The 23,666-nt window shown below is 58.0% G+C and overlaps 1 protein-coding gene and 1 long non-coding RNA gene across 3 annotated transcripts in view; one reads left to right on the forward strand and one right to left on the reverse strand.

The window, feature by feature from the left end:
• Positions 1 to 1,454: 1,454 nt before the first annotated feature.
• LOC103661162 lies at positions 1,455 to 9,152 on the reverse strand. Of its 2 annotated transcripts, XR_005831758.1 has the most exons (4): positions 7,849 to 9,152; positions 5,986 to 6,080; positions 2,517 to 2,569; positions 1,455 to 2,016 (listed from the first exon to the last, which is right to left on the reverse strand). It is a non-coding gene; the product is annotated as an uncharacterized LOC103661162 (long non-coding RNA). The 2 variants fall into 2 exon arrangements; XR_005831757.1 differs by having other exon boundaries at positions 1,455 to 2,569.
• A 976-nt stretch (positions 9,153 to 10,128) lies between these two features.
• SETD1B (SET domain containing 1B, histone lysine methyltransferase) overlaps positions 10,129 to 23,666 on the forward strand; it is a 26,423-nt gene continuing 12,885 nt past the window's right edge. Inside the window, exons 1-11 of the mRNA XM_040619969.1 lie at positions 10,129 to 10,268; positions 11,015 to 11,202; positions 11,435 to 11,533; positions 12,174 to 12,444; positions 14,561 to 14,673; positions 15,764 to 17,002; positions 20,546 to 21,352; positions 21,723 to 21,984; positions 22,064 to 22,422; positions 22,510 to 22,615; positions 23,184 to 23,666. The exon at positions 23,184 to 23,666 is cut by the window's right edge and continues 39 nt beyond it. Of these exons, the coding sequence (XP_040475903.1) occupies positions 11,029 to 11,202; positions 11,435 to 11,533; positions 12,174 to 12,444; positions 14,561 to 14,673; positions 15,764 to 17,002; positions 20,546 to 21,352; positions 21,723 to 21,984; positions 22,064 to 22,422; positions 22,510 to 22,615; positions 23,184 to 23,666 (3,913 nt within the window). The 5' untranslated portion in view covers positions 10,129 to 10,268; positions 11,015 to 11,028. The remainder of the gene's footprint in view (positions 10,269 to 11,014; positions 11,203 to 11,434; positions 11,534 to 12,173; positions 12,445 to 14,560; positions 14,674 to 15,763; positions 17,003 to 20,545; positions 21,353 to 21,722; positions 21,985 to 22,063; positions 22,423 to 22,509; positions 22,616 to 23,183) is intronic.

Genomic DNA, 23,666 nt, shown 5'->3' on the forward strand with positions numbered 1-23,666 from the left:
GCCCACCTCCCAGCCTCAGTTTTCCTTTCTGTTGGGGTCCCGGCCCGGGGCGTTCACCTTTCATTTCCAGGGAAACTGAGGCAACTGAGAAACGGGGGTACTCAGCCTGTAGCGCGGCTCCCACTCCCTCCCATGCATGTCAAGGCGCGCCCCCCACCGACAAGATTCGATCGTTTCCGCCGTTCCTCGCAGGGCACCCCTGATTGGCAGGCTCCGCCTTCTGGCAGGGACCCTCTGATTGGCCGGCTCGCCTCCCCCCCCCCACATCGCCATCAGACAGGGACCCTTTGATTGGCGGATCGTTGCCCCAGCACCAGGGGTCTAGGAGCTTTAGTCTCAGGCTCTGGAAAAAGTCCCTTGTCTTGGCCCGGCCTCAGCTGTGTGGCCTGGGGCAAGTCGGCTTCTGAACCTGTTTCCCCACGAGGTAGGTTGGTAGTGCCAGGGAAGATGCTGGCACGGGGGGCGTGTCTGCCCACCTAGCCCAGCCCTACGGGCGTCAGTATGGGTGCGGGTTGGGGGTGGGGAATAGCGGTTCCCCTCACCTACCCCCACCACCTCCCCAAGAGCGCAAAGTGGACGTCTGGCGCCCTCTGGCGGGCAATCGCCTTGGGGCCGACGGCGTGGAGAGCAGGTGAACGACTCCGGAACAATACCCTTTGGGGGTTGGCCCCAAACCACGCGGGCGGAAGTCGCTTTCTAGCAGGGGCCAGAGGCGTGAACCGAGGAAAACACCGTCGAGGAAGGGATGGGGAAAGGGCAGATCTAGTTGAGATAAGCTGGGCCCCGATAACACCCAGCCCTCCCTGAAATTTGATTAAGCACTCTTCAGCCAGCAGCCACGTATCTTCATTCCAAGGATTCTCACCAACCCTCCCATTTCCCTGATCAAAACAGCTATTTATTTAACACAATATGCAGATACTATCGGGGCTGCTGTTTGAGATCACTCCTGTCCCCCATTCCTTCCCTCCCCGCGACCCTGGACCAACAGTCCGTTGCACAAGCCAGGCCAGTGGTCAGGAGAGGAAGGTGACCCCTGGAGCCAGTGTGTGGCAGGCAGGCACTGATTGAAGCATGGGCACGTGAGAGACAGGCCCTATCCAGGACCTCTGGTAGTTTCCTCAGGGAGGGTTTAGGACTCAGGATCTTCTATCCGCGCCCCCACCCCGCCATCCCCCGGGGAGATTGTCAATTTTCAAGTTCTCAGCAAGACCAGGTAACTTTACTTCATGGAGGCAATTGCCAACCTGGCAATTCCGTAAACGCCGGGTAGGTTTTCCGCGGACGCAAAGCAGGGTCTGACCACCAGAGGGCAGCAGCGACCGCTCGTGGAAGCTTACAAGTAAGAGCCCAGAGCTGGGAAAAGGAGGTAAGGCCCAGCCCCAGGTTAAGTGAGTCCTGAGGGCCACCTGCTGGGTCAAGCACCCCCACACAAATTTACAGCAACTCAATCATTCCTTTTCTGCAACACAAGTTTATTGAGAGGCAACTGTGTTCCTGCCTGCAAGAAGCTGTCTTGGTAAAGCAGTCTGAAGGCATATGGGAGATGTGAACAATTTAGAGACCAGAACCTCTGTAGGGTTCGAGGAAGGTTGAGCCCAAGCTAGGCAGTGTTGGGAGGGCAGACCAGTGCAAGCAGGATGGGTAACCTGGGCAACGGCATGGTGCTGGAAAACCCCATCAGGTTCCACAGTGCCTGGGCAGCGAGGAGGGAGGCCAGACACGGTTGTCAAGGTAAGGAGGACCCTACTACCTGGCTCAAGAGGGGTGTTGGACAGAAAGCTCCTAAAAGAAGCGCCCAGCCAAAGCCAAGCCCTCAAGCTCTCTCTCTGGTGAGCCAAGAGGAGCTGTGACTGGCTGGTGAGGCAAGGCTGGGGTCATGTTTCCATAGTGGCAGCCTGAGGCTAGCAGGAGAGGAAGGACAGAAGAGGCCTTTGAGTGAAGAGATGCCCACTTACCTTTACAGCCAGCCCTGGACCTGACCCTGAATCAAGGACCCTGAAGCTCAAGGAGGGACTGGAGGTCAAGAGGAGGGGTTGGGGGAGAATTCAGTTAGGAGGGTCATCCCACTCTGAGCGAACTGTCACCTGGGGGATAACCACACCTCCTGACTTTCCTCAAAATCCCTGACCTCAGTTTCCATTTTCTCCACCTGAGAAACAAGACTCCGATCCCAACTTAAGACAGAACAAATGGCTTCCACAAAACTGAGGGGGGAGAGGAAAAGTGAGGCTTCCCAGCCCTGCCTGCATCCAGGCAGAACAGCTGACACTGGCCACAGCCACCCGCCCACCCACCCACCCCCGCCAAGAGGCTGGCAGAACCCCAGCCTCGCGGGGCCTGGAGTGTGTTTGATTTGGACCCGGCTCCAGTGGTGGTGTAGGGGCTGGATCTGTACCTAAAAATACCCAGGAGCCAGGCCAGCTGCTGAGAGCTTCCTCAGAGGCAGCTGGGCCAGGGCAGGCCAGCTAAGGAGCTGGGTCTGCCCACACGCACGGGGAGCCCTGCTTCCTTACCTGTGAGATGTTCTGAGGACCCAAGTCATTCACCTCTTATTCACTAGGAATTCCTGGAGAGATTTAGGAAAGCAAGAAAGATTTTTTAAATTTGATCGTAACATAGAGCTGTTGGACACAAAAGCCTAAGGGAGCAGGCCAGTGGCATTTGTGGGGTGAACACATTTGGCCTGTGCTATAGTAAGGCCAACTGAGCCCAGGAGAGAAATAAGGGCCAGATCCACTTCTATCTTGTCAGAGCAAAGTCTGACCAGCATAGGTTAGCATGGGGAAGTTAATGACAATTCTTCCAGCTTCTACTTCCCTGGTACCTCAGAACATCCTAAGAGGTCACCTCACACCTGAGGGATCATCCACCCCAGATGAGACAGAAGAAACTGAGCTATTCTTTGAGGTACCAGAGATGGGAGGTGGCCACGGATGACCTGGAAGTCAAGGACTCTCTCTAGGCCTCAGTACCTGGTGGTGCTGGTGGGGAGGTCTTGCTGAAACACAAAAAGCTCCCCTCACAGAGCCAGACTCAAGACACAGCTCAAAAGGTCATCAACCACCTTCCTCTTCCTGGTTCACATGGGGAGACCTCAGCTCCCAGAGGGGCGGGAACTTGCTGAGGTCACTGGCCAGCTGGAGACAGCGCTTGACCCAGGCGGCCTCCAAGATGGCGGGGTGCCTCTAGCCACAGTCCAGGCAGAGGCAGTCTCCACCCAGAGGGTCCAAAAGGTCGTATTCCTGGCTGGGGCTCTTGGTGGATGGGCCGGAAGAGGCGGGACCCTGGTGTCCAGTAGCAAGGCAGGTCCAGCCACCTCCCAGCCTTGGGCCGCCCTTCCGCTGGCGTGGCCCTCTCCAGGCTGGCCCCACCGGATTGGCGCCAGGAGGAGTCCCGCCCTGAGCTTGCTGTGTGACCCGGGGGTGGGGCCAGCCTCTGAGCCAGGAGGAACCACAGCCAGAGGACAGACAGGCTGCTGTTCCTCTCCCTGCCCCCAGGAGGTGATGGGGGTGGGGTGGGGGACAAAGAAAGGTGAAAGAGAAGAAAGGGAAGCGGGGAGGGGGTTATGATCCTTACAGGTCATGGGGACACCTCTCCCTCCCAAGAATCATACCCAGACCACAGTTTCACACCTAATTGCTCCCTAATTGTTCCAAGGGCGGGAGTGGAGGAGCTGGCTATAGCCCTCCAGGCTGTGGCTGGGAGGGAGAAATTTAAATCAATTATTTAACCATCTGATGCCTGGGACATAAAGACCCTGGTCTCTGGGAGCCCTAAGGACTCTATCTAAAGGGATGGAGGGCAGCCTCAGGCAGCAAGCCAGTCACGTGAGATCAAGGGGGGTTGAAAGAGCAATCCAATAGCAGCACCGAATTTAAATCTTGAGTTTGGGGCCAGAGTGGAAGGAAGAGGCCCACGGGATATTAAGAACGTGAGCCTCATCAACTTTTACAGAGTGCTTCCTCCCCCCATAGGGGGAAGGGGGTCTGGTGCCAGGTGCAGCAGAGTGAACCTCCTTCCCCAGCCAGCAAAGGACAAGATGGACCAGACCCAGCTTATCTGGGCCTGGAGACCCTCATGGGGCCAAGGGAAGGGGGCCAGAAGGAGCCAAGTGCACCATGCTGGTTACTTTCAGCCAGACAGCTTTCCCAGCTTCCTGGCAGTAATGCCAGCAGACAGCTGGCACGGGAGGGAGCCCAAAATAACCCAGACAGCTGGGGTGGGGGGGTGCCATGGACACAGGCGATGGGCTACAAGTCAAGACACCTGGAACCCCGTCCTGGCTGCCAGTGGTGGCCTCGTGACCTTGGGTGAGTCACTTCTACTCTCCGGGTTTTGGGGGAGTGACCCCAAATTATGACCCAATCATGGAACAGCCGGCGAAGCTGGGGAGAGGCCACCATTCTGACTCAAACCACACAGGAGGAAAAACCATGCTGGCTCCCTGCCTGCGGAGAGTCAGTCTTCCCCTTTGCCCTGAGGCTTTGCCACGTGCCTCGGGGGTGGGTTGGTGGGGGAGGAGCTCACAGACAGCCCAACCCCCACTCCCTGCAGCCACATGGGAATGGAGGCCAACTAGTGTGAAGCCTGAACGTGAGGCCAAGCCCCCTTAATCACACTTAATCCTCCCACTCCCGTTTCCAGCCTGCATCTTTTATTATCATTTCACACAGGAGACTCACCCAAGGTCACCAGCACAGCCACCAGACTTAGAGCCTCCCTTAATTAAGCACCAGAATGGCTCTCAACCAAATCTCCAGGTCAAGCCCTTCTGACTCCCCAAAACCTCAGTTTAGCCCTCACACTGTGGGGTGGAGTAGAAGTGGGCAGGGCTCATCCCACAAGGAAGCCAAACCTCAGCCCACCTGGGGAGTGGTGGGGATCAGTGGCACCTGGACCCAAATGGTTCATCAAAGTAATCCCTTACTAGAGATCACGTGGGGGAGGGATCAGAGATCAAGCGCCACACCACTAACAGCTGTGGAGCTTCCTGGAGACAGTGGGAAACTATGAGCAGTCTCAGCTTGTGTTAGGAGAAAGAGAGCTGCCATTACTGGGAAGCTAACGCCTCTGTGTCAGGCGCTCAGCTTGGGCTTTCAAGTGCACTAGCTCCCATCTCGTCCTCACAAAACCTCCAGGTGTTACCCAGCCCAAGGGTTCTCAAAATGTGCCCTGGATGGCAGCCATTAGCATCACCTGGGAACTTGTTAGAAATGCAAGCTCTCAGACCCCACCTACTGAATCAAACACTCAGGACTGGGCCCTGGAGTCTAATGAGCATGCTCAAGACTGGGACTCACTGACCCAGCCCCATTTGTGCAGGGGTGGGGCTGGGACGGGCTCAGAGACTAAGCAGCTCAAGCAAAGTCATAGCACGTAAATGGCTAGCCAGGTTTCAAATCCCAATATGTCTGATTTTCTAAACAGGACTCTCTTTGGGGGGGTGCAGAGAATGGTGGAATTCCCAGGAATGGGGAGAAGAGTGCAGAAGCCTCTTTCTCAGAGAAACTGGCCCAGATCTCAGGTACTTGTGCTCTCCACCTCCCTAGCAGCTAGACATCAGAGGGAAGAGGCCAGTTCACACAGTCACCCCACACGCCCCCACTCGGGCCGGAAGGGAGGGCCAGAGCAGGGCTGGGCTTCCTGGCAGCAGACAGTACCTTTCAGAAGAGGCACCCAGGGCCCGCCCCCCCACCACAAAACACACAACTGGGAAATACTTGCAAGTGCAGCCTCCTATGAGGCTCAACACTGCAGAGAATTGCACGCCGCAAACTCTTGACAACAGAAGCTGACAGGCGGGGATGGATGGACCGAGCAGGCCCAGCAGGGAGCCGATTTCACACACACACAGTCCCACACATCTGTGGGGCGGAGGGGCTGCAGAACCAGCCTAGCGGGTTTGGGGTGCCTGCCCTCCCTGGGCTCCAGGCCCAAGCCCCCCAAATCTCCCTCGCAGGCTGGCAAAGGGCTCACACCTACCTTCTTGTCAGTGAAGTTAGGGCTGCTCCTGCTGTCCGAAGGGCGATGGTTCAGTCGGGGGGTACCGGGCAGCTGTCCTTTCTCCAGCCAAGAGCCTGACAGGGAGAAGTCGGAGGGTTTCGTTAGGGAGTTGATAGCCGCACACCAGGCAGGGTCCCCTTGAGGGAAAGGGAACCTCACAAAAGCCCCCCTTTTCCATCCGCCCAGGCGGCCCTCACTCAGGAAAGGATGGGGGGGGTGCGGCTGAGTCACGAAGGTTCAGCCCGGGCGACTAGCAGCAGGAGGCGACTCATCTGCATTTCCAAAGGCCCGCCCCGTCCACATCCCCTCCCCGAGAAAGGGCCGGAGCTGTGAGGCTTACCCTAGGGCCCTCCGCCTCGGGGGATCCCGGGGAAGGCCCGCTCAGCTTTCCCAGGCCGCACTCCTCCCCCACCCCCACCCCCCACCCCCGGCCTCTAGAGCGCAGGGCTGGAGGGTGTGCCCTGAGCGACCAAATCAGGACGTCGGTGGCCTCCGGGAGGGCCTCAAGCCCAAACTGGGGACAAAGGGGGCCCCCTACCCCTCAGCCTCGGCTATCACGGGCGTGAAGAGCCAGACTTGGGCGCCGAGGCCCGGGTAGGCAGCGGGGATCGGCCTACGGTCAGGGCCGGACCCCGAGGGAGGCTTCCCCCGCCTCGGGAGGCGCCGGTCGGGGTCAGGGGGAGCCTCGAGGCCCCGACCGTCCCCGTGGCCGTCTGCTACTGGCTCCCGCGGCCCCGCCCAGTAATGAGGCCTCCTCGTGCCCGCGTGGGTCCCCGAGTTGGGCGCTGGGTCCGAGACGGCTGCGAAGCCCGCGCTCGTCGTCGAGGCCTCCCCGGGCCAGGAGCGTCCACGCGGGCGGCGGCCTGGAACGCGGGCGGCGGCGCGCCGGCCTCCCCCCCCGCCCGGCTCTGCCGCCTCCTTCCCTCCTCCCGCCTGGCGCGCAGCAGCCGCCACCGCCCGAGCCGCGGGCGGCGCGCGAAATGGCGCCCGTCTGGCCGCCTCGCCCGGAGGCTGCGAGCGCGGGAGCCGCGGCGCGCGACGCCCCCGGGCCCGCGGCCCCCCGCAACAGTTTCCGCGACCACCCTCCGGCATGGGGCGCTGTGCCCCGCGGGCTCTCGGGGCCCGGCCCGGCGAGAGACCGCCATCAGCCCCGGGCCTCCAACGACAACCGGGGAAGGAAGGAGGAGGAGGGCGGCCGCCATTAGCCACCCGCAGCCCGGCCCGCCCGCCTGCCCCCCGGCCCCGGCCCCGGGCCCCGGCCGGCGGCTCTGCTCTGAACCTGAAAATAAAACTCGTGTTGGGGAGGGAGGAGCGAGGGCGGCCGGGAGAACAGGCACCGCTCGGTGGCAGGCGGGAGAGATGCTGCGTCATGGTGCCAACATGGACGCCGGCCTTTTGTCCTTTTTTGCTTAGGAAGCGCAGGCACGCCCCGGAGCCCCGAAAAGCCGGCTTCAGAGTGCGAGCCCCACAATCAACAGAGAAAGAGGTCCTAGGCCGAGCGAGGAGGTTTCCTCGTCTTTTGAGCCCCCCCCATCTCCAAAACACTTCAATTTTCTCCTCCCCATCAAGGCTCAGACCTAGAAAAGCCAGGGGAATGAGCGCAGGCGGCTCCATAGATGCCCGAGCTCGCTGGGGGAGACCCTCCCCTTGCCTCCGGGGCAGAAGGGTCTGAGGAACCCTCCTCGTCCCCCCACCCCTCCCCATCCGGCTGCCAAACATAAAGCTCCAGAAACCTCCTTCTCCCCTCAGCTCCCAAACATCTGTAGCCCTTGGCCTGCTCTAAAAAAGATTTCCTCGAAGGGGCAAAAAGCACTTTTTTTTTTTTTTTTTTTTTTAACTTACCCGCTCAGCCCGGTGCCATGGAGTCTGGAAGATCAAGCTGGGCGGAGGTTTTTGGACGTGTTATGTAAAAAATATCTTTTGGGGGGATTGTTTAGGATTATTGGGGGAATGGTGGTGTCTTTCCTGTTGTTGTTACCTTTTTGTAAGTTACACTCTCATGGCATTTTCTGCTCCTTCCACTTCTGCAAACTTTCCAGGGTTGGGTTGGCAAAAGGCGGCTTCGCTGAGGACTGTTTACTGCTCTGGATATAGCAATGGTGTGATCGTCATTAAGAGACAAAAGGCGAAAATACACAGTCAAATCAAACAAAAGGCAAAAGACGCACGGCCATCCCAACCACCATAGAAAATACCCGCGAGTTAACGTTGGTGTTTGGCTCGAACCAGCTAGGACTTGTTTTCCAGTTTTAATCTAGTTTCCTGTGACGGCTTTAGTCTCTGTACACAAAGAGAAGGTCTTCCTTTCTCTCACCCACTCCCCTACCAAGACGAGAAAAACAGAGCTGTTTTTCTTCAAATAGATCGATTTTCAAAGAAAGTGTACATGTTACTGGGAAGAAAGCTGACTAGCATTTATGGCTGTAAACATTTTCAAAAGCTTAAAGCTAAAACCTTAGCTTTATAAAAAAGCAAAATCGTCTAAAAGCATTTTAACTGGCTTATATTAGACAAGAGCGACAAAGACATACATGCAGATGAAGGTTCAGAAAATTAAGGACATCTCAGCAACATTAACATAGAAACTGCACTGCATAAGGACAGAATGGATTGGGTACTTACAATGTAAAAGGTTTTTAAAAACTTAAAAAGAGTAACAACTGCTTACAATTTTTTGTTGCTGCCATTTCGCTAGTCCTAGAACTATATACATTTAAAACATTACCTTGTTAAAAAGAGAGCAGAAGGAGTTAATAAGATGGCCAGGTTTAAGTGTTTAATAGAGGAAACTATATATTTAAAAATTTATTGTTCAGTCAAGAGAATACAGATTAAGACAGCTCCAAGCTCCCCCCACCCACCCAAGAAAAAAAAGAGGAAAAAAATTAAATATGTCATTTACTTAGGTTTTTTGGAATTCAAAATTGTTAACTGCTGACATTAATGGTGTGCTATGACCTAGTTATACAAGACAAAGATGGATTCCAAGTCATAAGGAAAAATCCAGATCTTTTTAAAAAGTCTTCTTCATTCTTCCAATTGTGAGTCCTTTAGCCTGTTGACAAATGTTAAACACAACACTGAGGCGTCCTGAACTGGATGGTGGAGTCAAAGGAAAAACATTCCCCATTTGCAACAAAGGAAAAACCCACTTGGCCATTTAATTCCATTGCAGAAAAATGGCTCCCCTCATCTGTTGGCCTCTCCTTGGTGTCTGATGAACGATGTTTTGAGATCAGCGTCTAATAACTCAAGCCCTATAGAAGCCGCGCGCTGATTGGCTGCCGCGCCCTGCCGCCCTGCTCCAGCCAATTACCTACCCACGGCCAAATTACAAACCCCGAAAAGAGCCCCAATATGAAATACACCACCACGAAGCCCCAGCAAGGCGGCTCCTTCGCCTCGGCCGCCCGAGAGGAGAGGCAGAGGGGGCTGCAAATGCGTCCTCGCGAAGCCCGGGAGCCTCGGAGTTGAACTCACAAAATGGAAGCCGCGCGCTGATTGGCCGCCGCCACTCCCGGACCTTTAATAAAGAAAGGGGAAGGAAAAGATAAATGCAAAAAAGGGGGACTCTCTCCTCTGCTGGAGGAAGAAGTGGGGGGGAGAAGCATGTGTTTAGGACAATTACAGGGCGCTCCTCTCCAAAAATAAAAACAGAGCAAAAAAGCTTCTATCACCCTGGTCCAGGCGAGGGCTACATCCTCCCAGGAATGTAAATGCTAATTTGGTTAAAATCCTGGTTTCCCCTCCCTAGCTCAGTTCCAAGGGGGAGGGGGTCTCGGGGCAGAGGAGGAAGCCGGAGCAGAGATACCTCGATTGCAACTCGTCTTGAGTCGTCTTGCCTCCCCCCACGGTTCCCAGCGTCTAAACACAATCACCCCCCCAAAAAACCCAGCCCTTTCCCCCGAACCCCACGCGCCCACCTCCGGTCTTGGCAGTTTGGAAACAGTTTTGGAGGCCCCAGGCGCACGCCGCGGCGGCCGCGGCTCGGAGGGTAGCCCCAGCCGCGGGAGGTAGAGCCCGGGGAGACCCCCCTCCCCCGCCAGCCAAGCCCCCCACCTAAGTCCCAGCAGAATAAATAAATTAAAAGGCCTTCCCCCGGGGAGGGGGGAGGCAGTGTGGGAGCGCGCGAGTGAGGGGTGGGGGGCCGCTGGGGCCCGGGGCTTTGGCGGCGCAGCTGCCGCCGCCGGGAGAGTGCCTGGGGAAGCGGCGAGGAAGGAGAGGGGAGGAGGAAGAGGAGGAGGAGGAGGAAGAGGAGGAGGGTGAGCGCTCGGGTCGGGCTCCTTAGCGGTGTATTGTGGGATGTGCGGCTACTGGGAGTCGAGCCTCCGCCGCCAGCCGCCTCCCGGGCAGCAGCAGCAGCAGCAGCAGCGGCGGCGGCGGCAGCAGCTCCGGGCCCGGCAGCCGCGGCGGCGGCGCCCCCCCCTCCCGGCCCCCCGTCCGGCCGCCCCGGCCTCGGCTCCCGCGGGGGACACCATGTACTGGCTGGCGGCGCAGGGAGGCCGGCGCCCGGCGGGGATGTAAGCGGGGCTCGGGGAGGGAGAGGCCGCGGTCGGCAGCCGGGCGGCCCGAGCCCCCGGCCCCGGCCCCGGCTCCGGCCGAGCGGGCGGGCGGGCGGCGCCAGGCCTGCCGCGAGCCCAGCGCGCGAGCCGGGTCGAGCGAGCGAGCGAGCGCCACGCCGGGCGGCCAGGCGGCCGGACGGGCACCATGGGCCGGAGCCCGCGTCCTCCGGGCGCCCCGGGCCCCGCCAGCACGCACCGGGAGCCCCCGGGAGCCCCTCGCTGCCGCCCCGAGACGGTGGCCGAGCGGGCGGGCGCCTAATTCTCCCGGAAGGGTTATTCTCTCGCTCTATTCTTATTTTTTGGGGAGCCGGCGAGACAGCTCCTTTTGGGGCGCGCTGGTAAGGTGGGAGGGGGTGGGGGCTGGACGATTTGATTCTTTCGCGTGTGTGTAGAAGCGGCCGCCGCCGCCGCCGCCGCGGAGACGACAACAACTTGCTCGTTTTCAGGTTGGGTTAACGGCATGGAGAACAGTCACCCCCCCCACCACCACCACCAGCAGCCCCCGCCGCAGCCCGGCCCTTCGGGCGAGAGGAGGAACCACCATTGGAGAAGTTACAAGTTGATGATTGACCCGGCTCTGAAAAAGGGGCATCATAAACTGTACCGCTACGATGGGCAGCATTTCAGCCTGGCGGTGAGTAGACGGCGCGCCTCCCAGCCGCCCCCACCCACCCCCAGCCGAGCCCGGGGCGGGGGGAAAAGGGTCCGAGCGGCCCAGGGTCCCCCCTTCCGACCACCGGGCCAACTGTCAGCCGGGTCCCCAGCCCCGGAGTTTGACAAGTGCCTGGAGAAGGGGGTCTGCCCCTGCCCCTGGGGAGTGGGACCAGCCCTCCCATTCCGCCCCGCCCCCCCATTCCTCCCCACAGATGTCCAGCAACCGCCCGGTGGAAATTGTCGAAGATCCCCGGGTCGTTGGGATCTGGACCAAAAACAAGGAGCTGGAGCTGTCGGTGCCCAAATTCAAGGTAGGACCCCTCCCCCCGACCCCACGCTCCCTCCTCCCTCCTCCCCCTCCCCACTCCCTGAGTTCGAAAATAACGCCAGTCCTGACCGAGCCCAGCCAGATTCTGAGTTCCCGCCGTCCACGGCCGGGGAAGTTTTGGCGGGGAGGGGGAGATGGCAGCGAAAGGGGTGTCCCCTCTGGGCTACTGTAAACAGAATAACACTCAGTGAAACTGTAATCAAGGATCGGATACAGTGTCCTGTTGGCCCAGCTGGGGGCTCCGGGTCCCCACCTGGCTCCTGCCAGCCGGGCGGCTCTGCCCCGGGACCCGCCCCCCTTCTCAGCCTTGTGGCTTAAGGGGGACAACTTCCTAGACCAAGGGTTCGCCCCTGACCCCGCAGCAGGGAGAGGAGGCCGGAATGGGGGGTGGGGAAAGAGAAACTGTTTCTTTTTCCCCTTTCCTTTCGAACCCAGAGGACTTCCACGTTCCAAACGATTTAATCCTCTGCTTCCCGGGCCCGCCCGCGTGCATTTTTTTTCCCCCGAAAAAAAATATATATTTTTTACCCTTCATTGTTTTCAACGGGCATGCGAGTGGGGAATGTTGTGTTTTCCTTCGGTTTCAATGTCCTCCAAACTCCCTTCCCCCTCGTCTCTGCCAGATCGATGAGTTCTACGTGGGCCCGGTGCCTCCGAAGCAGGTGACATTTGCCAAGCTGAATGATAACATCCGAGAAAACTTCCTGAGGGACATGTGTAAGAAGTATGGGGAGGTGGAGGAGGTGGAGATTTTGTACAACCCTAAGACCAAGAAGCACTTGGGCATTGCCAAGGTGGTCTTTGCCACGGTCAGGGGAGCCAAGGAGGCTGTTCAGCACCTGCACAGCACCTCAGTCATGGGCAATATCATCCACGTGGAGCTGGACACTAAAGGTGAGCGGAAGCCTGCTTAGGATAACCTACGGTGCAGGGGAGGCAGGACCAGTCACTATGACTCCTTTCCCTCCCAGAGCCCCTCTTGTAGTGTTGGGGACCCCCCCACAACCCTATTTTTCCCCCTCCTGAGGGTAGAGTCACATGGAGCTAAATGTGTTGTCTGTTGCTAGGAGACAAGCTATAATTTACCAAATGTGCTGTCCTTGGCTACTGCATGTACCCCTAGGGACCACCCAGAGGCTTCCCCACCACTGACACCCCTGCGGGCCCCTCTTGGAGCCCTGGTGGCCTGGGTTTAGGCGGTCCCCAGTGTTGCCATCTGTGTTAGGGGAGGAGGCAGGGTTTGTTTATTTGTGAGGGGCTGAAGGAGAGCCGCTAGAATGCCTTTAAATACGTAAAGGGTAGGTCCTTCAACTAAAAAGAGAGTCTTCCAAGGATCCAGGGTCCCAACCCCCCCAGGGCTACCCCTTCCATCTGGAAGTGGAAACCAATCTGGGCCCAGAGTGTGGTTTCATTGATAATGTTCCGATAGAGCTGGGCGGGCTGCTCTGGGTGCTCAAGGGTTGACACTGTGCCTTCCCTCCTCTCTCTTAAAGAGACAGCAGCACCTCCCATGCACCAGAATTCCACTCTGTGCACACTCTGAGCTGGCTGCTGGGAGAGTGGGGCTGGAGAAGCCACCCTTCCTCCCTTAGGTTCTTGGGAGGAGAAGCTGGATGCTGGACAGAGGGGCTCGTAGGACTCTAGGGCATCCCCCAAAGTTCACCTGTGGCCTCTCCAGGGAAGTTCCCACCAATATAGAAGAAGGTGCAGGGTGCCCTGAGGAGCAGCCTGCCCTGTAACTGGGCAGGCACTGTTGGGTCCAGTGCCTCTTGGGGTCTCCTGGGAGATACTGCCTGGGAGGGCTTCCTGGTCGGCAGCTTCCAGGAGTTCTGTGAGCTTAGAGTTTAGGGGCAACCAGGGCACACCAAACCCAAACAGGAAAATCCAAACCCTTCTTTTTTGCTTTTAATAATGAATACATATTGACTGGGTCTCCAAGCCCTTGCTGGCGTTTGTGGAGGGACGCTGGAACTGGGTGGGCACGGTTATCCCACAAAGTCTTGCCAAGTCTGTACCTAGTTCAGAGTTTTCCTCACAGCACAAGCCCAGGTTCCTGCCTGAGCCACAGTACCCCTCTCCCTCCCTCTAGTTTCTCAGTCTCTGTCTGGGGAGTACAGACCCTTCCAGATCTACATATCCCTTGGGTGGCTGCAGTCTGATGTCTCCCTGAAAATTGAATATGGAGCCCTCTCCCCTGTCACATGGCCATTTTAAGGAGCTGCCAGCTCTCACCAAAATTTCATTTCTGAAAAGGGAAAAAAAAGAAAAAAAAAGTGGGAGGCCCTCAGAGACTGCCAGCTAACTTTGTATTTCAAGAAAGAGACCAGTAAAGTGTAAAGTGTAGCTCAAGGAATGTGTCTCCTTTGCATATGTAAGCAGCTGCCTCAGAGGGCTCTATAAATATCAATAATCTGGGGCCCCCTGGTCTATAGAGGCCTCTCTCTGCTGTGGGGGGAGGGTTGCCAGACAGGGCTCTGTGGCACTGAGTCCCAGGCAGAGCTGGGGAGCCTGGGGAGCCTGGTCAGAGGAGGAGGCCTGTGGAGTTCACAGTAACGTGGTGCCAGAGTGTGTTTTACAAACTCTGCTGGTCACCTGGCCCCAGATGGTTAGCAACAAACTGTGGCCTCTGTGTCCCGGGCTCTCTCCACTTGCTGTAGGCTCTGGCTGTTAAGTGGGAAGACCTGACTCTTTGTTTGGGTCCCATGGCCCAAGTGACAGGAAAAGGCTTTGTGTTGGGGGTGGCATTTCTCTTTTGGGGGGAGTCTCAGCCCCATAAAGGATTAAATTCTGAATCTTAAGGTCAGAAAAATCATACAGTTTAGCAGCTTTGTTGAACACAAAGGACTTCTCAGTGAGGTGCAGAGAGAGGAGGTTACCCAGTCAGTCACACAGTCACACAGTTGCCCAGGCTTGGGGTCTCAGGCACAAGGGGCCCACAAGGAAGCCAATCTGTGGGGTCTGCCCCAACCTGGAGCCTCCCTCAGTCCTCCCTCCCTTGCCCTTCCTACAGGGGAAACCCGCATGCGGTTCTACGAACTGTTGGTCACGGGCCGATACACACCCCAGACCCTCCCAGTGGGCGAGCTGGATGCTGTCTCTCCAATTGTGAACGAGACCCTGCAGGTGGGTATATCACCATCAGCGCCCCCCCCCCCACTCATCACCAGCTTCTGGTGTGCCCCCGCCCCCACTTTACCATCTCCAGCATTGGACACCAGAGCCTAGGAGGGAAAGGAGCCTAACCTTGCCCAGGCTGGGATTCCCACAGACCCACAGCCTACTAGGGCTTACTTTGTGTTGGCGCTGAACCATTGCCGTGTCTGATGTCCTATGCACTCGTGCTCTACCCTGCCTAGGGTTACTCCGCAGAAAGCAGAGTGTAGGTCTCTCTTTCCAGAGCAAAATTGACTCCTTACCCAACCACTGCCTTCCACCTAGACCGCCCTCACATGGGGAGATTCTCAGTTGAGCCCTTGCCCAGCAACAGCTCAGCTGCTCTTAGGAGTAGCTTTTCCAGAATGAAGCCTCTTTGCTGACTTGCTGCATTGTTTGAGGCACTTTAACCATGTCATGCTGTTTAACTCCTAAAACATTGGGAGACCAGAGGGAACAGGGCCCTTGGCCACCCCCTCACTCCCCAAACCATAGTTTTTCCTGCTGGAAGGTCTTTGATTTCTTTTCTTTTTTTTTTTTTTTAAGATTTTATTTATTTATTTGACAGAGACAGAGACAGCCAGCGAGAGAGGGAACACAAGCAGGGGGAGTGGGAGAGGAAGAAGCAGGCTCATAGCGGAGGAGCCTGATGTGGGGCTCGATCCCATAACGCCAGGATCACACCCTGAGCCGAAGGCAGACGCTTAACCGCTGTGCCACCCAGGCGCCCCCAGGTCTTTGATTTCTGGCAGTCTGAGACAGGAAGGAAATCCCAGTTCAAACCAAGATGTCAGGATCTTCTGTTTTCTCTTCTTTAGGGATTATAAAAAATCCTCAAGGTTCCTTGAGGATAACTGGATATCCTAAGATTAGAGAAAAGTTAGGACCATCCAGAAACTCCTCTTCAGTCTCCTGCTGCCCCTTCCATTTACCGTGCTGCAGTTCTAGAGTGACCAGTTTGTCTCTGAGATCCCCAGAGTGGGAGGGGACAACAGGGCCCTCCCATTGCAGGACTCCCCCCAGGGATCTCACCGCTCCCCCTGTCTTTCTCTCTCCCTAGCTGTCAGATGCTCTGAAGCGCCTCAAGGATGGTAGCCTGTCTGCAGGCTGTGGGTCTGGTTCCTCCTCTGTCACCCCCACTAGTGGCGGGACACCCTTCTCCCAGGACACTGCATACTCCAGCTGCCGCCTGGACACACCCAACTCCTACGGCCAGGGCACACCGCTCACGCCGCGCCTGGGCACCCCCTTCTCACAGGACTCCAGCTACTCCAGCCGCCAGCCCACACCCTCCTACCTCTTCAGCCAGGACCCCACAGTGACCTTCAAGGCCCGGCGTCATGAAAGCAAGTTCACAGATGCCTACAACCGCCGTCACGAGCATCATTATGTCCACAACTCTTGTGCGGTCACTGCAGTGTCAGGGGCCCCAGCTGCCTTCAGGGGCTCCATGGACCTCCCGTTTGGGGCAGTCAGCAGCAGTGGGGGCAGTAGTGGCCCTCCGTTCAAGGCCCAACCACAGGATTCGGCCACTTTCGCCCACACTCCACCACCTGCCCAAGCAACCCCCACTCCCGGAGTCACATTCAAGTCGACTTTCTCTCCGTATCAGACCCCTGTGCCCCCTTTTCCCCCACCCCCTGAGGAGCCCGCCACCACAACCACCTTTGGGGCCCGTGACAGCGGGGAATTCCGGAGAGCACCTGTGCCCCCACCCCTGCCACCCACTGAGCCCCTGACCAAGGAGAAGCCAGGCACACCTCCTGGCCCACCACCTCCCGATGCCAACAGCATGGAGTTGGGTGGCCGGCCGACCTTTGGCTGGAGTCCTGAGCCCTGCGACAGTCCAGGCACACCTACGCTGGAGTCATCACCTGCGGGGCTGGAGAAGCCCCACGACAGCTTGGACTCACGCATAGAGATGCTGCTGAAGGAACAGCGCACCAAGCTGCCTTTCCTTCGGGAGCAGGACTCGGATACGGAGCTGCAGATGGAGGGCAGCCCTATCTCCTCCTCCTCCTCCCAGCTCTCCCCACTGGCCCCCTTTGGTACCAACTCCCAGCCAGGCTTTCGAGGCCCCACACCACCCTCCTCACGCCCCTCCAGCACCGGCCTGGAGGATATCAGCCCCACGCCACTGCCTGACTCAGACGAGGATGATGAGCTTGACCTGGGCTTGGGGCCCCGGCCCCCTCCGGAGCCAGGCCCTCCGGACCCTTCTGGTCTTCTGGGCCAGACAACTGAGGTAGCCTTGGACCTGGCTGGAGACAGGACCCCAACCTCAGAGAAGATGGATGAGGTACCACCATGTCTGTCCACCTCTGTCTTGGATTGGTTTTGTCTATCTTGTGTCTCCCTCTTTCCTCCTCTGAAACATTATCCCCTTAGGACAGTTAGTTAAAACACAGAAACAACAGGGTTAGGGCAGCTAAAATAACAGGTCAAATACAGAGAATAAAGAAAGAATGCAAAAAGTACCAGGGTTTGGCTCTGAGCAACCTAGAAGCCATAGAGAGAAGGGAAACATGACCTAGAGCTGTTGCTCCCCTGTTAGGTATGGGAAGTTAAGACATTTCCTAGGGATCAGTTCTGACTTGAACTTTTTGGGTAGGAGTTTCCTGAGACCTCAGACAGTATGGACTGTCATAATGGTTCTGGATCCCCTCCTCTGTTGGGTGGCTTGTGGGTGATCAGAGCTGATCCTGACACTCAGGCTTAGTTGGGGAGAGGGATTAGCCAGAGCGTTCTTAGGCCAGGCCAGCTGGGAGGTCTGGAGCACTGTCTCCTAGAACCTAGTGCCTTCTGAAGAGATGGGAAGCCATGGCGGGCAGGGAGGGCACTGAAATTTCCCATAGCCCTCTCCCTCTGTCTCCAGGAGTGAAGGAGTTAAGAGTTAGCCCAGGAGGAGGGCCACAGCCAGAAACAGGCAAAATTGACCATTCTCCATAGATCTTCATCTAGAGTCTTACTACCCAAATTTCTGGCCTCTGGCCTCTGGCCTCTCGCCTGGGGTGGGGGCTGCTGTGTGCTGCAGACCGTTGGAGGAAAGGATTAAGTCCTCTTGCCTTGGCTCTGCTGCTCCCCATTTCTGGTCCAAGCACCTGTCCTGGCCCTCCCAAAGACCTGGGTTGAAACCTGTGCGCCCAGTGGGCATGAGCAGCCAGGGACTTTGAGCTCTCTGCCCCTGTGGGTGGCAGGAAGGAGGGTCCCCCCCTTCCCAGACCCTTTGATTAGGCATGTTTGGCTGCCTCAGGGAGGAACAGAGTGGAACTTGGCCTGCCCAGGAGGGGACTGCAGGTGGCTGCTGCTCTCCAGAAGGCCTCCACATAGCTCTAGGAAGTGGTTTCTGGTGCCAAGGGGTCTGAGCAGGAGTTGATAGGTGTGCAGAGGTGGGGGGCTGGCAGGCCTGCCATCTTTTCTTCTTGCTGCTACCTGGGGTTAGGGGATGTTTACTGTGCTGACTGGCTGGTCCGGGACTGGAAACCCCAGAGTAGCCGGAGGGACTGGGCTCTCCCATCTTGTCACTGTAGGGAAGGGGAGACTGAGGCCCAAGAGAGGTGGGGTCCGGATGCCCCAGGACAGTAGCCCTGGGAAGACCACAGTACTGGTAACGTCCAGGCTGGCCCTCGGGAGCCCCCTGCTGGCAGCCTGGAAAGCAGCACCCGGGCTCCTCCAGACTGAACCGGGAGGCTGTCCCAGCTCAGACAGAAGACTCCGGAGAGAGAGCAGGGAGCCCCACTGAGGGACATTCCCTTTCTTCACAGAGGCTGGTGGTTAAAAGTTCAGGCTCCAGTCCTTGAGCCTGGAGACCCAGCTCTGTCACTTACTGGTTATGTGACCTTGGGTAAGGCACTTTCCCTCTCTGAGTCTCAGTTTCATCGTCTGTGAAATGGGACGGTGGAAGTACCTGCCTCACACTGTCTTTGGCTTAAGTGAGGTGCGGGAAAGGGAAGCTCCAGGCGCGGCCGCGCGGGCTGCTGCTGAGCACTTCAGCGCTCGGCTAGTTCCCGCTGGTTCTCACCCCCACCCCCCGGCGCCCGAGGGGCGGAGGGAGGGGCAGGCCGAGGGCTGGAGCGCAGGATCCGGGTCTCCTTGTGATTGGCTGGCCGCGGTGCCGGGTTAACCCTCTGTGTGCTGCGCTCGCCTAGCTGGGCGCTGTCCGGGACTGATCTCCCGGGCTCTGTCCCTGAGAATCTGCTGAACCTGCCAGCCTCTCCTCCAGCATGTGCTTAGGGACCCTGAGAGGGAGAGGGAGAGGGAGAGAGAGAGGGTGTGTGTGTGTGTGTGTGTGTGTGTAGGGGGGTCTTGCAAAATCCAGAGCTTCCTACTGCTGCTGAAAGTTTGGTATTCCTCCTCCCAGCGGCGCTCCCCCCATTTCCCTTTGTGGACTCTGCTCTTCTGAAGATCTAATCTCTGACCTTACAGCCTCTACAGACCCCGTCCCCTCAGCCTTCAAATGCACTCTCTGTCTCTTCCAACCTACAAAGGCCCTGTCTTCTCACCCAGGTTCATCTAGGGCAGGACCTGAGCCACCTTCTCACCTCTTGTTCCGACACTAGAGCCTGGGGTTGATCCAGCTCTCCTCTCCCCCACCCCTGCTCTGCCTTTTCACTCCACCTCTATCATGTACACCAAAGTGCCCCCTTCCAGTTCCAGGCCTGTGTGTCCAACTCCCCAAAGCCCTGTGTCCCAGTGTAAAGGGGCCCATGCCCATTTCAGAGCTGGGGTCCTCCCCTGTTCATCTGGTACCATGTCCCTGGATTCCACAGGGGTCCATCCTGAGCTTGAGTCATAGCCTTCTTTCTGACTGGCTGTGCCTCCTGGGCCAGTGGCTCTTGGGGTGTTTCCTCACTTGTCAGAGGGGTTGGAGTAGACCCCCCACCTCGCAAGGCTTCAGTGCAGACGAGAAATGAAACACTGTGTACCCACAGCGTTCAGCCCCACACTGGCCCACACTAAGTGTGCAGTCAAGACTAGATGCAAACAATAACTAAGGAAAATAAAGACATACCCCCTGTTTATATGGCCTTAAAGCTGCTAACCCTTGTTGCTCAAACGTCCCCTTGGCCACCTGGCCCTCTTTGTTGCAGTGAGGAAGGATGGCAGGCTGGGGGAAGGACGGCAGGCTGGGGCGCCACTTACTGGTTTGAATCCTGGTTCCATCTCTTAGTGGCTCTGTGGCCTTGGGCAAGTTACTTAAGCTTTCTGTGTTCCAGTGTCCTCGGTAAAAATGGACATAACGATCTACCTTGTAGAGTCGTTCTGAGGACTAACTGAGTTAATATATACATCAAGTCCTTAGAAAGATGGTTGGACATAGGAAGCACTGTTAATACTTAGTGTTACCTTCTCTGAGTACAAATGGAAATAGAATCTCTCAAACTGACAGAATCTGCTTCCCTCTTCACACCCTGTCTCCCTCTTCAGCTTCCTTTTTCTCCATGGTGAGCTATGTATTTCACACCTTCATTCTTCTTATTCTTTGCCTCTTCCCCCTAGAAGTTTAGCTCCATGAGAGTAAGAATTTTGTCTGTCTTGTTCATTGCTGTGTCCCCAGCACCTAGAACAGTGCCTGGCCCATAGCAGGTGCCAAGCAAGTGTTTGCTGAATGAATGAATGAATCCTCATAAACCGTGAGGCAGGTGCCTATTATGCAAACGAGGGAGACTGGGGCTTAGCAAGGTTAAGTGACTGGCCAAGGCCACGTGGTCCATAAGGGAGGCGACCAGAATCCATGTTGCTCCTGAGTCTGGTGGAAGGTTTCTGTGACTTTCTGGTGTTTGGAACGGTTCTAAGAGCCAGCTTGGTCTCCCGGGCTTAACCTCACCACTCTCTCCTGCAGGGCCAGCAGTCCTCGGGCGAGGACATGGAGATCTCGGATGATGAGATGCCCTCAGCCCCCATCACCAGCGCCGACTGCCCCAAACCCATGGTGGTGACCCCAGGGGCGGCGGCTGTGGCGGCCCCCTCTGTGCTGGCTCCGACCCTGCCGCTGCCCCCACCCCCCGGCTTCCCACCACTGCCCCCACCCCCGCCACCGCCCCCGCCACAGCCAGGCTTCCCCATGCCCCCACCTCTGCCACCGCCCCCGCCCCCACCGCCCCCGGCCCACCCAGCTGTGACAGTGCCCCCACCACCCCTGCCAGCGCCCCCACCTGGCGTCCCACCCCCGCCCATCCTGCCGCCGCTGCCACCCTTCCCTCCAGGGCTGTTTCCCGTGATGCAGGTGGATATGAGCCACGTGCTGGGTGGCCAGTGGGGCGGCATGCCCATGTCCTTCCAGATGCAAACGCAGATGCTGAGCCGTCTGATGACCGGCCAGGGCGCTTGCCCCTACCCACCCTTCATGGCAGCTGGGCTGCAGTTTGTCAACCTGCCGCCCTACCGGGGCCCGTTCTCCCTGAGCAACAGCGGACCAGGCCGCGGGCAGCCCTGGCCACCCCTCCCCAAGTTTGACCCATCAGTGCCGCCACCAGGCTATGTGCCACGCCAGGAGGACCCACACAAGGCCACTGTTGATGGCGTCCTGCTGGTGGTGCTCAAAGAGCTCAAGGCCATCATGAAGCGCGACCTGAACCGCAAGATGGTGGAGGTGGTGGCCTTCCGGGCCTTCGACGAGTGGTGGGACAAGAAGGAGCGGATGGCCAAGGTAGGCAGCAGGCGCGGGGTGTCCCAGGGCGGCCGGCTGGCACCCCGTCCTCTCCTGAGGCGTGTTACTAGAAACAGTACTGCCTGTAACTCCAATAGGACAGTGTGAGTGTTACTTGGTGAAGCTTGTGTGTCGGTGACACGGCTGTGTACTGGCCACGTGTAGCCTGCTCTGCGGGTGAGGACGTGGAGGTTCAGTGAGGCCGGGTGAGGTGCTGGCAGTGTCTTGAGCCATGGGCACAAAGGGCAGCCAGTTTTGTGGGAAGGAAGTATCAGTGACGGTGTGGCTGTCACTTTTGAGGGAAGGCGGGCTGCTAAGAGAGGGCTGCCCCATAACCATGGTGACAGTCTCCTCCTCTCTGGCACCCCAGGCCTCACTGACCCCAGTGAAGTCAGGCGAGCACAAGGACGAGGACAGGCCAAAGCCCAAGGACCGCATCGCCTCGTGCCTGCTGGAATCGTGGGGCAAGGGTGAGGGCCTGGGCTACGAGGGCCTCGGCCTGGGCATCGGGCTGCGCGGGGCCATCCGCCTGCCCTCCTTCAAGGTCAAGAGGAAGGAGCCGCCAGACACAGCCTCTTCTGGTGACCAGAAGCGCCTGCGGCCTTCAACCTCTGTGGATGAGGAAGATGAAGGTATATGCACCCATCACCTGGTGCTGGGATCTCCTCCAGTGTTCCCCAGCCTGGCTCAGACACCCCTCTCTGCCCTCAGAGTCAGAGCGTGAACGGGACCGGGACATGGCGGATGCCCCTTGTGAGCTCACCAAGCGGGACCCCAAGGGTGTGGGCGTGCGGCGACGGCCAGCCCGGCCACTGGAGCTGGACAGTGGTGGGGAGGAGGACGAGAAGGAGTCACTGTCAGTGTCCTCGTCATCATCGGCGTCCTCGTCCTCGGGCTCCTCCACAACCTCACCCTCATCCTCGGCCTCCGACAAGGAGGAGCGGGAAAGCACTGAGGAGGAAGAGGACGGAGAGGAGGAAGAGGAGGAGGAAGAGGATGACGAGGAGGAGGAGGAGGAAGGCCCCAGGAGCCAGGTCTCCTCCTCCTCGACCTCATCCATGTCAGATAAGGTATATTTGGGTTGGGGAGGCCTGGGGTGCTGGGCCAGGGGAGGGGGCCCCGTCGGCTCACCCTTGCCTCCCATCCCCCTCCCCCAGGATGATGACGATGAAGACAGTGATGACCAGGATGAGTCTGAGAATGACGATGAGGACGTAGCCCTGTCGGAGGCGAGTGAGAAGGAAGAAGGGGACTCGGACGGAGGTGAGTGGAGCAGGCTGAGGCGCCTGGCCTGGCCCAGGGTCCCCCCACGGAGCAGAGCCTGAGCGGCTTTCAGCAACTTTTGGGGCAAGATTTCTTGCCTTCAAAATGTAGACTCATTACATGCACACATGACGTACGATACAATTCCGTTTATATTAACGCGTCCAGAGTGGATCAGTCCATAGAGACGGAAAGTAAACCAGTGCTTGCTGGGCTCTGAGGGTGGGAGGGCAGAGGGGTGACATCACGCTGACGGTGTTGGGTTTCTTGAGCTCGTGAGGGTGTTTTGGAACTAGAGGCAGTTGTATAGCGCTGAGAATATACTAAATATCACTGAATGAATTCACCTTAAAATGGTTAGTTTTACGTTCTGTGGATTCACCTCAGTTTTTTAAAACAGTGACTGGTCACCACAGATAAGCACTTGTGTGAGCGTGCACACGCACTTGTGGCCCAGGTACCTGAGGGCCACGTTCAGCCCAGGTGCCGCCAGCTTGAGAGCTTTGGCGGAGCACCTGGCGGGGGCGCAGCAGATGCTGAAGGGCCCCTGCCTGTGTCCCCTGCCCAGAGGAGACAGTGAGCATCACCACCTCCAAGGCTGGAGCCGGGTCCTCCAGTGAGAGTTCTGAGTCTTCTGAGTTCGAATCAAGCTCGGAGTCCTCGTCATCATCCTCAGAGGATGAAGAGGAGCTGGTGGCAAGGGAGGAGGAGGAAGAGGAGGAGGAGGAGGAGGAGGAAGAGGCAGCAGCAGATGAAAGTATGGCTCCTGCGGCTCCCGACGAGGACTTTGAGGAGGATGTGGCCACAGGGGCACCTGTGACGGAGTCCTCGGTCATGGAAGAGGAGGTGGACATCGAGGCTGAGGGTGAAGCCCCCGAGGAGCGGACCCCCATGCTGGAAGAGCCCCCCTTGCCTGTGTGTGTCGAGGAGCTGGCTAGCTGCAAGGAGCCCCCCGAGGAGCAGGGCCTGAAGCAGGAAGGGGCCAGGTTGCTGTCTCCAGAGCCCCCTGCTGGAGAGATGGAGGCCCGGCCCCCGCCTTCCCCAGAGCGCA

Source organism: Ursus maritimus, unplaced genomic scaffold (assembly GCF_017311325.1).
Source record: "Ursus maritimus isolate PB19 unplaced genomic scaffold, ASM1731132v1 scaffold_33, whole genome shotgun sequence".
In the NCBI taxonomy this organism is placed as follows: Eukaryota; Metazoa; Chordata; class Mammalia; order Carnivora; family Ursidae; genus Ursus; species Ursus maritimus.